Raw genomic sequence first — 13,816 nt, forward strand, 5'->3', positions numbered from 1 at the left:
CTCTCTCCCTCTCTCCCTCTCTCCCTCTCTCCCTCTCTCCCTCTCTCCCTCTCACACACTCTCACACACTCTCACACACTCTCACACACTCTCACACACTCTCACACACTCTCACACACTCTCACACACTCTCACACACTCTCACACACTCTCACACACTCTCACACACTCTCACACACTCTCACACACTCTCACACACTCTCACACACTCACACACACTCACACACACTCACACACACTCACACACACTCACACACACTCACACACACTCACACACACTCACACACACTCACACACACTCACACACACTCTGATCTCCTATCTCCTCCGATCTTTCCCCTGGGGAAAGCCAGCCCACGCCCTTTATAGCCACTGGGCAATCAACCCCGTGGTGCCACGTGGACAATGCCGCTAGGGTCAGACATACGCAAGCAAGCCAGATTAGGTCCAGGTGTGCGGAAGCAAGCCAGATCCTAGCCTTAGCCAAATAAGGAGCACCTGCCATCGGGAAGGCAGAAGCTGGATGCCGGTACTAACTTTGCAACACGGCCGTGCACGGCTCTCTACAGAGCTTAGTAGCTGTAGGGGTTACAAGAATTACCTTGAAGGGTCCCTGCCATTTAGGAGAAAGGAGTGAGGGGCACTGGCCTGGAGGGGAAAGAAGGACCTGATCCCCAGTGTGGATTTGGGGTGGGCATGGGTTATCACATGGTTGAGGTAAGGAATGGTCAGCGAAGTTCCACAGGAGAGAACAAAGATGACAGGGTAAGGGGGTTAAGAGGTGATCAGGGAGAGGTGACGGTTTGGATAGGAGGCCTGATGTTACAGCCGGTCTCCCACATGTGAGTCTGAACGGCAAAATTGGAAGGGGTCACTTGGGAAGGGCCCTGAGCCTGAAAAGAGCTAGAGGCAATGATTTTACCCAGTCAAGGTGAAGTTCCTGTGACATCTTAGTAAAAATGGATTTTAAAGGCAGATTGGTGTACCACACCTTCCCTGAGGACTGAGGACGGTACAGGATATAAAAAATGGCAATGAATATTAAGGGCCTTAGCTAGTGTCTGGGAAATCTGAGAGGTGAACTCTGGACCATTACCAGACTCTAGAGAGGCAGGGATCCCAAACCAGATGGTGGCACACGTCTTTAATCCCAGCACTCGGGAGGCAGAGGCAGGTGGATCTCTGTGAGTTTGAGGCCAGCCTGGGCTACAAAGGGAGTTTGAGGACAGGCACAAAACTACACAGAGAAACCCTGTCTTGAAAAACCAAAAAAAAAAAAAAAAAGGAATAATTTCCCAGAGAAGGAGATCCACAATTGTCTGAGCCCGCTTATTAGAAACCAGATATGCCTCCACCCAATTCGAAAATAAGTCCACCATCACAAGGAGATACTTAATTCACCTGACAGTGGGCATATGGGTAAAATTGAGCTGCCAGTCAGTCCCTGGAAGGGAACCTCTACCCTGGTGGGTGGGAAAAGGTTGGCTCTGATATTTGGAATTGGGATCTGACTTTTGGCAAATATCACAAGAGGCAGTAATAGTTCTTAAGAACTGTAAGTCCTCAGAGGTGGGCTGTAGTTGGGCTTTTACGAATTGAGACAGAGCAAGACTATTAGGATGAAAGAGCTGGTGTAGATAGGACAGAATTTGCCTAGTGTCAGGGGTTGCCTGTGAGGATGTGGGTTGCACTGTATGGATTCCCTGCTGTGGGTGGAGTGAGTCTGGGCCCTGGAGGGCCGCTGTTCTAGCTGCCTGGTCAGCCCCGTTATTTCCCTTAGAGATGATGGAGCTATCGGTCTGATGAGACCGGCAGTGGATAATTCCTATAGCCTTGGGGAGATGGGAGGCTTTTAGCATGAACATTATTTGGCCTGAATTAGATATGGATCCTCCCTTTGCTGTAAGGAGCCCACACTCTCTCCAAATAGCAGTGTGGGACAGGAGGATATGAAAAGCATATCTGAAGTCTGTGTAGCTAGAAAAGTGGCTAGGAATTCTAACACTGCATGTCTCAGCAGCCCCAGTCTGGTGCTGGAGTCCATGAGGCTGAATGTCTCAGCAGTTCCAATCTGGTGCTGGAGTCCTACAGAGCTACTGGTCTTCAGTCTACACTGGAATCCCAAAGAAGTAGATTCCAATGCCAGAAAAGGATGTCTCAGCAACAGGACAGATGAACTTGTCAGTGTTGAGTGAGGGCGAGCAGGCAAAAAGCAAAAGCTTCCTTCCTCCATGTCCTTTCATGTGGGCTGCCACCAGAAGGTGTGGCCCAGATTTGGGATAGGTCTTCCTCTTTCAAATGATCAATCAGGAAAAATCCCTCACATGTGGTCATCTGCTTGGGTTTTAGCTGGTTCCAGATGTAGTAAAGTTGACAACCAAGACTGGTCATTACGGACAGATTGAGAGACTGTGTGTGTGACACAGAGAGAGAGATTAGTGTGAGTATGTGTGTCACAGGGAGACACAGAGAAAGAAAGAGGGAGCTTGAATGTGTGTGAGACACAGAGACAGAGAGCAGGGGTGTGACAGAGAGACAGAGTATATAATACAGAGACAGAAAGTCAATGTGTTGTATGTGACAGACAAGAGTATATGTGACTGAATGAAAGAGACAGCTTGTGTGTGTGTGTGTGTGTGTGTGTGTGTGTGTGTGTGTGTGTGTGTAAAAGAAACATAGACACACGGAGGGATAGGGACCTTGAGTGTGCGTAAAACACAGAGAAAGTCAGAGAGTCAAAGAGGAAAAGAGAGACAGAGAGCATGTGTATGATACACAAAGAGTCAGGGACAGAGAGACAGAAATAGAAGATACGTGCAGGACACAGAGAAAGACAAAGGGTGTGTGACACAGAAAGAAACAAAGAGTGTGTGTGTGTGTGTGTGTGTGTGTGTGTGTGACACACATAGGGGGACAGAAAAAGAGTGTGTGCGTGTGACAGAGAGAGACAGAGCACAGGTATGATATACTGAAGGGCTTAAACTTTCCCACTTTTACAACTGAATTTAGGTTTCAGTTCTCCAAGTGGGACAAACAGGTGTCTCTCCCAACAAAGGACCATTTATCAACAAATGACATTCAGGAACGAAGGAGAGCATGAACAAGGCCCGAGTCAGCCCCACAATGTCTCAAGGACAGTTCCTGCAACCCCCTTGAGACTTACCCAAGTACGTCCAAAGATAAAACCTCAGCCAATTAAAAGTATACTAATGTAACTGCTGTTTGCTTAACCAATCATGTTTGAGATGACCTAACTGTCCCTGAAATTCCCCTAGCTGCGTTTAAAAGGAGCCTGCGCACTCCTTGGGGGGTGGGGGAATAGTGCCATTTTGTACAGGCGAACGACCCTACATATGCTCGTAACTAAACACTCTTTGCTCTGGCATACTATTTGAGTCTTCAGCATTTTCTCAGACCCTACAACACAAAGAGACAGGGGCAAAGGACAGAGAGAGAGAGAGACAGAAACAGATAATGTGTGTGACATAGACACACAGGGAGAGATACAGAATTGTGTGGTACAGAGACAAATAGAGACAGAGCATATGTGTGACAGAGAAAGAAAAAGACAGTATACCTATGTGTGACACAGAGACAAAGACATTGCGCGTGTGACAGAAATAGAGGCAGAGAGTGTATGAGTAAGACATACAGAGAAAGACTGAGTGTGAAAGATACAGGGACATGGAGAGAGACAGCCTGTGTGACAAAGAGAGACAGGAAGAGGTAGGCAGAGACAGACACACAGACAGAGACAGAGAGTATGTGTGACACAAAGAGAACCTGTGTATTTGTGACCGAGACTGAAAGAGGTTGACAGTGTGTGAGAGACACAGAGAGGCAGACACTAGAAGAGACAAAGAGAGAAAGGGTACAAAGAGAATGTGTGTGGCAGAGAGAGAGTGTGTGACACAGACAGAGAAAATCCTAATTCTGAAAACACACACTCAGACACGGAACCTGGAGGAATGGAGCTAGAGTTGACCTGGAAGCCTCCTCCCGGAGAACTACCCCCTAATATCAGAAGAGACTGCGCAAGTTCACACAGGAGAAAAGCAATAAAGAGCTGGCTGCCCAGCTGGAGTGCCCATGGAGCATGGCAATGCTCTTATGGCAAGGGTGCATGCTAGGCCTAGGGGACAGCCAGCAGCCATCTAATGGGTCTTTAGGCATGCTCAGCAGAAGGGACTTCATGCTTGGTGCTGTAAACCTAGCCCCCTACCCACGGCTGGTGAAGCCACAGATCCTACTGAGATTTTCCTAAACCAGTATAAGTTTTTAACTGCATTCTAAATACTTATCCTTATACACAAAGATAAGTGAAGCTCTCGCCCTTCAACAATGCTTATTTTTTGCAGCAGACAGAGACCATTACAGAAATCCACAGCTGATCAATATGCAGAAAACAATGGACCGTGGGATGCCCAATCTAAATTAATGCATCTACACTGCAACTTGTCCATCTAAGGCTCAGGGGACACTGTGGAAGAGAAGCCAAAAAAGACTGTGCGAGCCAGAGGACCAGGACCTCTGCTGTGAGGTGGCGTCTTCTATGTACAACATGGAATCTGCTCACATGAGATCTCAACACGACCAGCACAATAACACTAGTTGGTGCCAACTAGTTATGAAAGCTCACAAGGTCTCATCACTAGATAAAGAGCTACAGGCAGTTGATGGCTGAGAGTAAAGGCATCTGGACCTGCCACAGAGGACCAGAAAAAGCCCACAGGGCCTCAACCCTACACAAAGAACTATAGGCAACTAAGAAATGCAGAGAGCAGGAGAGGTGGTCTTCCCCAGGAAGACACCAATTGGTTTTCTAGTGCCAAACAGTCAGTGCTGAAAACAGACATACAAGTAACATTATACAGACTGAGCAGGTTACACTTAGGAATATATGTGTATATACATACATGCATGAAATAGCAATTCATGAAAAAAAAAAGGCCCTTAATAATTAGAAAGAGAGCATGGAGAGGTATATGGGAGGGTTTGGAGGGAGAAAATGGAAGGGAGAAATATAATTATATTATAAGCTCAAAAATTAAAAACAACAAGCCAGATGATGATGGTGCACGTCTTGAGTCCCAGCACTTGGGAGGCAGAAGCAGGTGGATCTCTGTGAGTTCAAGGCCAGCCTGGTCTACAGAGAGAGTTCCAGAACAGCCAGGGCCATACAGAGAAACCCTGTCTCAAAGAAACAAAAATAAATAAATAGAAAAAACTTTTTTAAAAAAAGAAAAAGGGACATAGAGATACAGATAGTAATGTGTGCATGTGTGTGTATGTGTGTAGAGAGAGACACACAGAGAGAAGACACACACACAGAGAAAAAGTGTGAGTGTGTTTGTGTGTAGCACTGAAAGAGAGAGACAGACAGACAGACAGACAGACAGAGACAGAGAGACAGAGAAGAAATGGAGAAACAGAGAGAAAGAAATGGCTCAGTCAATTTTAAAGTCCTGTCTTGGAACCACAAGAACCCATGTTTGACCTCAAGAAGCCAGGGTATGCTAGCTGATTTTTCTGTCAACTTGACATCACTTAGAGTGATTTCGGAATAGGGAACCTCAGTTGAGAAAATGCCCCCACCAGACTGGCCTGTGGGAATGCCTGCAGTACATTTTTACTGATTGATGTGGGAGGTCCCCATTGTGGGTGGTGGCACCCCTGGGGTGGTGGCCATGGGCACTATAAGAAAGCAGGTTGAGAAAGCCAGTAAACAGCACTCCTCCGTGGCCTCTGCATCAGTTCCTGCCTCCAGGTTCTTGACCTGTCTGTCTTACTGTCTTGACTTCCCTGCATGGTGCACTACAACTTGTAAAATGAACCTTTCCTCTCCAGGTTGCTTTTGGTCGCAGTGCTTCATTACAGCAATGGAAACCATAAATAAAAAACCATGTAAAGGCCGGGCAGTGGTGGCGCACGCCTTTAATCCCAGCACTCGGGAGGCAGAGCCAGGCGGATCTCTGTGAGTTCGAGGCCAGCCTGGGCTACCAAGTGAGTTCCAGGAAAGGCGCAAAACTACACAGAGAAACCCTGTCTCGAAAAACCAAAAAAAAAAACAAACAAAAAAAAAAAAACATGTAAAAAGGACGCTGGGCAAGGCAGCACATGCCCGTAAACCCAGCACAGAGGAGGCAAAGACAGGAGGATCCCTGAGGCGTGCTGACCAGCCAGCCTGGGGAACTAGTCTAGACTCAGGAAGGAGAAGTTCTGAAAAGAGAAGCTTCCCTGGTTCAGGACTTCACTTCAGTCTGAGTCAAATATGCTGTCCCTGATGCATGGATAGAGCAAGACACGGAGCAGGGAAGGACTCACCCTGACAGGTGGCACAGAAGAAGGACTCATCCATCCTTGGAAGCAAGGATGAGAGTGGTTTCTTCAGAAGCTTTGGGAAGACCCGGGGAAGACCAACAGGTCTGCTCACCTTCGTCAGGGTTTGCTCTCAGGGTGCCGGGGGAGAGCACTCGCTTACCGTGTTCTAGCCCAGGGTCACAAAGGTACTGTTTTTGGAACAACTGGGAGGAAGGCTCAGTCACGAACATGATTGCTTTACAAACCCAAGGACCTAAACTCTAAACTCAGTCCCCAAACCCCATGTAAGAAAAATTTGGGTGTGGTGGCACATGCTTACAATTCCAGAACCAGACAGGCAGATAGTTAAATCTCTTGGACCTCCTGGCCAGCCAGCATGGCCTACTTGGGGAGTTCATAGCCAGTGTGAGACACTGTCTCAAACAAGATGGACAGTGCCAGAGTAATGACACCCAAAGTTGACCTCTGACCAGCAAATGTACTCATATGCACACCTACACATGTGCATACACACCGGCACTCCTATGAAAAGTGTTTGGAGGTTGGGAGGTTGGAAGTGGTGGTGTACTTCAATGATAGAGCACTTGTCTACCATGTGCTAGGCTTTGGGGTCTCTTCCAACACCAAAAAGGAAGAAGAAGAAGAAGAAGAAGAAGAAGAAGAGGAGGAGGAGGAGGAGGAGGAGGAGGAGGAGGAGGAAGAAGAAGAAGAAGAAGAAGAAGAAGAAGAAGAAGAAGAAGAAGAAGAAGAAGAAGAAGAAAATTAATTTAAAAAAAGAATGAGCTTGGGAGTGGTTTCCGTCTATAAAATGCCTGCCATGCAAGCATGTGGAACAGAGTGTCCACAATACCCATGTAAACTGCAGGCTTGGAGGCGCACATTTGTAATCCTAGCACTGGGCAGAGAGGGCACAGACAGGCCGCCCCTGGAGCTCCCTGGATAGCCAGGCAGTCCAGCCAACTGGCGTCTGCCACACCTGCCCTGTCTCCTCCAGACCGCCAGGGGGTGCCAGCAGGCCAGGACGGCTTCCCCCACCACTCATCTCCATGACCCGGAAGCCAAGGAACAGTGCTTCCAGGTAGGAGCGAGGTGACCCCGGCTGCCAAAGGAGGGTGAGGCAGAGCAGCTATGGGGGCGCATCTAGCCCGGCGCTATGTGGGGGACGCCTCGGTGGAGCCTGACCCCCTGCAGATGCCCAGCTTCCCGCCGGACTACGGCTTCCCGGAACGCAAGGAGCGCGGTGAGCTCAGAGCGCAGGCGCGACTGCAGACCAGCGAAACTCGGCGCTGCCTGTGTGCAAAGGGTCGGGTCCGGTCGGGAGGGCGCCTGACCTCCATCAACGTGGAGGCTTTGCGGGCATGGCTGGAGCAAAGGGTTGGGACAGGACAGCCGATTGCGCGAAAACGAGGCTGCGCAGGTGCTCTTCGTCCGGGGCACAGCGCGGAGCATAGGGACGTGTTCTTTGCATCGCCATACAGGTGTCGCTCATATTTAGCTACGTACAAGAATACAAGGTCGGGGGTGGGACGGTCATGCCGTGCATCTGTCCCGTCTGGTGTGATGGTGCTGGGGGTGGAACCCAGGGCCTTTTGTGTACATGCACGGCTCTTGTTCTTCCTATGTGGGAAAATCACAGGCTTACAGAGTGACAGCTCTGGGCAGAGTCCCATTTTGGCACTTGGGATGCCCCATGGTAGCAGAGAAACACTGGCACTGTCTTCAGGGAGCCCACTGGGCAAGCAGATCTGACAGAAGCAAAACTTGAGGTGTGGAAGCAAAGGCTAAAAGAAGGATGTATATGGAACTGATGAGGCTCGCTCCAAGGACGGGTGGAGCCCTCACTTGTAAGCAGAGGAAAGACACAAATTTGCATTGCCAAAAGGTTTGTTGTGTAGGCTGGGAGATGGTTCAGTCCCTAAAGTGTTTGTCATGCAAGCATGAGGACCGGAGTTCCAGTTCCCTGTGGAACCGATAGCAGAAGTCTGTCTTCTCACCCCAGGGAGGGAAGCAATGGCAGAGCAAGGTAAGGATAGCACTGAAGTCCAGCTTGGTGAACCAGTGAGCTCTACTGCAGTCACAGGAGCAGAAATGACAAAGACAGCTGCCATCACCAAAAGCCTACCCAGCATGAGGGACCGCTTCTTTAATCTGCTTCCGCCAGGGAGCTTGGTTGAGCTGAGCTGGTCTAAGCTTGGGGAAGGAGTGGCCTGGTGAATCTGGTCCATTTCAGGGTTTCCTTAAGCTGTTGTTTACTTCCTGTTTAAGAAGCTCTGCTCCCTGGCTTGGTGGTGCACACCTTTAGTCCTGGCGCTCAGGAGGCAGAGGCAGGTCAGTCTCTGTGAGTTCCAGGCCAGTGTGGTCTACAAAGCAAATTCTAGGACAGCCAGGGCTACACAGAGAAACCCTGACTTGAAACAAAAACAAACAACCAAAAAAAAAAAAAAAGGTTTTATGTGGGAGAAAACTGTCACACACGTAAAAGGCTGGTGGAGCTATGCATGTGCTCCCAGTACAGGGGAGGTAGAGGTGGTTCCAGGGTCCTCTTTGGCCAGTCAGTCTAGCTAGTAAGTGAGCAAGTTCTGTGAAAACTTGTCTCATAAAATATGGTGGGTGAATAATTAGAGAAGACATCTAACTCGGTCTTCTGGCCTACACACACACACACACACACACACACAGGTCTTAGTGACTGCTCGGTAGGTGATGACTTGTATACAGGGAACCCTCCAAGGGATGGAGTCCAAGGACATGCATCTGGGTATGCTGGGAGGTCGTGTAATCACTCCAGAGTCCTGACCCCATGGAGTCCTTTAGTCCCAACTGAACCTGCAGCCCATCTATCCACCTGACAGCCTGCTTTGCCCACAGTCAGCCTTGAAAATGACCAGCACCAAAACCCTGGGCAAACTCAGCCAGCCCTATGGCCCTAGTATCCAGGTTCCTCCCTCATTGAACCCCTTTCTGTTTATTGTAGAGTCAGACTGGTCTAACTCACAGCCTTTCCCTTCAGCCTCTGGAGCACTGAGGTCACAGCCCCGTGTGCTCAGTGACGCCAGCCTTTGGATACCTCCACAGTTCTTTACTGCCTCTTCCTTAACCTTGGGTATGCTAGGAAAGCAGGAACAGCTTCCCCTCCCCATCCCATGCGTCCTCAAACTCCTCCTCCCCTGTCCCTGGCCTGGCAGAGCCCCCATTTCAGGTGAACCCCCTTATATCCACCCTCTACAACACAAGGACTCTGCTCTGGAATCCCTGCAGTCTCCTGTGGGCATGCCAACACACTGCCTATCCATGGTTAACATCCTCCTGGACTCAGATATGGTGGAGGGACATCATGAGTTCCTAGAGAACACAGCAGGCCTGTCTCAAAAACAAGTGTAAAATCCCATTCTGGCCCACCTCCTCCGGCTTCCCCTTTCACTGAAGGACTTCTTTCAAAGCTCCCCAGCCATATCACTAAGCCCATCGTCATTCCTCAGTTCTACCTTGATCACCTCCATCGCCCTGGACTTTCACTCACTCTTCCTCAGCTCCCTGTTGGATGCCTTGAAGCCGAGGCCCTGTCCTGTCCTGGAGACAGCTCACAACTGCCCTGTGTGCAGCAGTCCTGCCAAATTTCTCTCCAAGGGAAGCCTTAACCTTCAACTTGGGATGACATTGCTGGCTTTTGTTTTCTTTTATTGCTGTTTGTGTTAGTTTTAGTGTGTGAATGTGTACGCACCCATGCGTGTTGGCCAGAAGTCAGCATTCAGAGTGTCTTCCAATCACTCTTCACCTTCTCTCTCCCCAGGACCACCACGACCCTCCACTGCCACCTTAATTTTTAAGACAGGGTTTCATTCTGTAGCACAGGCTGGCCTCAAACTCCAGATCCCCCTCCGCCCAGCCTCTTAAGTGCTGAGATCACAGGAGAAAGCCAACAGGCCCAGCCAGCATTAGCACAGGCTAGCCTCAAACTTAAAATCCTCTTACCTCAGCCTCTTAAGTGCTTAGGTTACTGGTATGCACCCCTCTACTTTTAATGACTGACTCGGAGCTCTGCCCTCCCCTGACGCCCTTCTGTCCTCACTTTGCAGTCACTGGAAAGGACAGCTCCACCTTCCTTGGGTTCAGGCCCAAACCCAGGTGGTGAAGCCCTGACCCCAGTCCTATCGCCTCAAGGCTTTGTCACCGTTCTACCTGGAACGCTCTTTCCACAGGCGTCTTCTCATGGCCCCACTGTGGGAGCCCATTTTCAGGTTTCCTAATGGCTTTACACAGCAGGTCTGCATAGAGAGAATGATTGGACCACGGGCCTGAATGCAGGTGTTTTGTAACTAGCGAGGGGGAGGCCTTTTCTCCACCCCTTGGCAGTTATAAATAGACCTTTGGAATAAAGTTTCTGGGCTGGTGGATAAGGATCCAAGCCCACCCTGGATCTATCCTGTGTGTTTTCTGTGTCTCTCCCCTCTGTTTCTACCTAAGTCTCTTATTCCTCATCCTCAAGAGTCCTGGGGTAAATAAGTGTGGGGGCTGGTCCCCATACCCCCCTTTCCAGCACTCCCTACCCTTGGTTTTTGGTTTTATGTTTTTTTCTCCCCAGTCAGTAAGGCTGCCTTGAACCCACTCTGTAGCTCTCCTGCCTCAGCCTCCTGAGTAGCTGAGGTGACAGGCCTGGAACCACCAGGCCTTCTGTGAGAACATGTTTTAATGCAATCAAAGGGGGCTAGGACCAAGGCACAGGTCTGGAGAGGAGGTAGGCCTGCAGACCCAGCGAATCAGGTCCTGCTGGATTGACAAGGTATGGGGTGGTGGGGCACAATGGGTACACAGGCTGGGATATGACAACTATTCCTAATCCAGTGATGGCACATCCCAGCCCAGAGCTAGATACTTAAAATGTGCACCACATACATGGTGATGTTTATGTCAGCATCAGACCCCATACAATGACATTTCCAAGTCCTATAAGCTAGTGATGAGTCTATCTTGTTCAAGTACACTATGCTGGTTGCACTGGCCCACCTAATGATGCATTCCTGAGACACTTGTCACCACAGCTCTGTCTGGCAGCATGTCCATGCTGGAACTGGCATCTTTCTGTAGTGGGGAAGCAGGGGCCAGAAGGTGAACCCTGAGCTCCACCTCCATCGGGACTTTTTGGAAGACGACATCACTAGAGGAAGGGATGTGAGAGCCCTCTGTACTGTTAGATGCCCAAAAGGAACACTGGCACTCTTCCTTCTGCCAGGGCCTGGCCATAATCCGAATGGGTTCTGCTAAGCCAATGAGGGACACCCTGGTATGTGGCTTCATTTGTGCCATGTGCACCCTGGGGGTTGGTGGAGCTGGGGGCTGGCTCTGGTGCTGAGCGCCTCACCACTCCCCACAGTGATGGTGGCCACGCAACAGGAGATGAACGATGCCCAGCTGACGCTGCAGCAACGTGATTACTGCGCCCACTACCTCATCCGGCTGCTGAAGTGCAAGCGGGACAGCTTCCCCAACTTCCTGGCTTGCAAGCATGAGCAGCACGACTGGGACTACTGCGAGCACCTGGAGTGAGCCTGCCCTGCGCCTGTGCACACCACACCTGTGCACACCACACCTGTGCACACCACACGGGCGCCACATGGGGAGAGGGCTGGAGCCACCTGAGGGGCAGGCCAGAATTCCAGTGGGAGGGTTTCCTGGTGGCTGGGAATGGAGTCGGGCCAGCGCCTGTGGCACTGAGACCCTCTCTCTGTTCTGCCCTCAGCTACGTGAAGCGAATGAAGGAGTTTGAACGTGAACGGCGACTGCTCCAGAGGAAGAAGCGGAGGGAAGAGAAGGCGCAACGGATAGCCCAAGGCCAGGGAGAAGGAGAGGTGGGCCCTGAGATGGCCCTCTAGGGGTCACCCACCCGCCTCTGGACCTATCAGTGAAATAAAAGCTTTGGGTCACCTGCCCAACCCTCATGTGTACTGCTTCAAGGGTGGGAAGGAATGGTGTGGCCCCTGTACCCCTAAAGAACACAAAGCCCAAGTCCAGCTGGAAAAGCAGGTTTATTGTTGCTGCTGGAGAGCCATGGTCACCCCAGGTCAGGGGGAGTAGGTAGACAGTGCTACTTGGTGGGCCCACGAGGAACTGCTCAGAGCAGGAAAGGGATAATGGGCATGCGCAGGGGTGGGTAGTCACGGAACTCCTTCAGGTAGCTGCGATGCTTGCCTTTGGCCCAGATGGTCATCTGGGTGAAGCCCACCAAGGAGAAGAGGGCCACTGTGGGCAGAATGGGATATCAGAATAGGGATGCCCCGCCGGAAGGGAACCAGGGACTCACCACACAGGAACAAGGGACTCACCTGGAACACACTGCGTCATGATGGCAAAGCCAATCCAGGACCCTACCTGTGGACAGCACAAGCAGGGTGAGGGCACAGAGGCAAGCCCAGCATCACATGTATCCCTGGGGACGGAAGGCAGCAGTCTCCCCAAATTCAAGCTTTATTACCCCCCCCAACCCACCCCTTTACCTCATGTAGGACCTCAAACCTGGGATGAAGAAAGCCGTCCCTCACCTCATAAGTGTAGTTGGGACAGGACACCAGCAGAAATAGCCAGGTGAAGGGGTTCTTGGTGGGGTATGGGATCTTCCTGGTTTTGGACCCTGGCATGCAGGACGAGAGTAAGTCAGACCCCTTCCTTCCTTACCAGCTCACCCAGCCCCAGCAGGCCACTCACCAGCTGGCCGAAGGTCCCGAAGAGCCATGTGGATGGAGAAGTTGCCAAGCTGGCAGATCTATCAAGAAGAACAGGGTCAATCTAGAGCCCCTAGCCTCACCCGACCCAGCTACCTCACCTCACCACACTTGGTTGCCATCCCAGCCTCTTTACCACAAAGATGGTCAGCGCCAATTTAACCTGCTGGGCTCCGTAGGCTGCAGAAAAGGGAGAGCCCCGTAAGAGGAAGGTTCATGATGGGGTCACAGGGTGAGGGCACTGTCTGAGACCACTTACTAGGGGGTGTGTAGAGAGGGTGGTTGATGTAATAGGCCATCCATGCAGCAAAGCCCCAATAGTAGGTGCAGTTCTGAAAGAGAGCAGATGTGTTAGCCTAGGGTGGGCGGGTGCTGCTGGTGGGCAGAGCAAAAAGAGGAAGGTGCTCACTTTGAAGATGTTTCTCAAAGGCATGGTTCCGTGAGAGAAGCGGTGCACGAAGAGTGTCTCCAGCAGACGCTTGATGTAGTGGAAGGAGTGGCAGATGCAGGCGAGGCTAGTGGGGATAGCGGACTCAGCTGGGGCTGATGCAACCCTCCCCCCCTCCCCCCCACCCTCTTCCGGGCCCCACTCACTGCACCACTGTGTGCCGACTGGATGTGAAGTCATATTTGTGGCCATAAATGAAGGGTACCCGGAAGTAGAAGAGCAAGTAGATGAAAAGGGGCCCAGCATACTCAGTCAGGAAGACCTGGGAATACCCAGAGACAAGGTGAGGAGCCACCCTAGGGTGGCTGATGGCAGAGACCAGGGAAGGGGT

The 13,816-nt window shown here is 50.9% G+C and overlaps 2 protein-coding genes across 7 annotated transcripts in view; one reads left to right on the forward strand and one right to left on the reverse strand.

Moving 5' to 3' along the window:
* The first annotated feature begins 7,377 nt into the window (after window positions 1–7,377).
* Ndufb7 (NADH:ubiquinone oxidoreductase subunit B7) lies at window positions 7,378–12,243 on the forward strand. Its single transcript, XM_059262655.1, has 3 exons — window positions 7,378–7,561; window positions 11,693–11,861; window positions 12,059–12,243. Exons 1-3 carry the CDS (start codon window positions 7,450–7,452, stop codon window positions 12,189–12,191), a joined length of 414 nt encoding a protein of 137 aa, XP_059118638.1. The 5' UTR covers window positions 7,378–7,449; the 3' UTR covers window positions 12,192–12,243.
* Window positions 12,244–12,325: 82 nt separating this feature from the next.
* Window positions 12,326–13,816, reverse strand: part of Tecr (trans-2,3-enoyl-CoA reductase) — a 42,685-nt gene continuing 41,194 nt past the window's right edge. For all 6 annotated transcript variants that reach the window (XM_059264360.1, XM_059264359.1, XM_059264356.1 and 3 more), the window contains 8 exons: window positions 13,632–13,747; window positions 13,447–13,552; window positions 13,297–13,369; window positions 13,174–13,217; window positions 13,021–13,078; window positions 12,858–12,946; window positions 12,642–12,687; window positions 12,326–12,558 (listed from right to left, as the gene is read on the reverse strand). In XM_059264360.1, coding sequence (XP_059120343.1) covers window positions 12,431–12,558; window positions 12,642–12,687; window positions 12,858–12,946; window positions 13,021–13,078; window positions 13,174–13,217; window positions 13,297–13,369; window positions 13,447–13,552; window positions 13,632–13,747 — 660 coding nt within the window. In that variant the 3' untranslated portion in view covers window positions 12,326–12,430. The remainder of the gene's footprint in view (window positions 12,559–12,641; window positions 12,688–12,857; window positions 12,947–13,020; window positions 13,079–13,173; window positions 13,218–13,296; window positions 13,370–13,446; window positions 13,553–13,631; window positions 13,748–13,816) is intronic.

This window comes from Peromyscus eremicus, chromosome 5, assembly GCF_949786415.1.
Source record: "Peromyscus eremicus chromosome 5, PerEre_H2_v1, whole genome shotgun sequence".
Lineage (NCBI taxonomy): Eukaryota > Metazoa > Chordata > Mammalia > Rodentia > Cricetidae > Peromyscus > Peromyscus eremicus.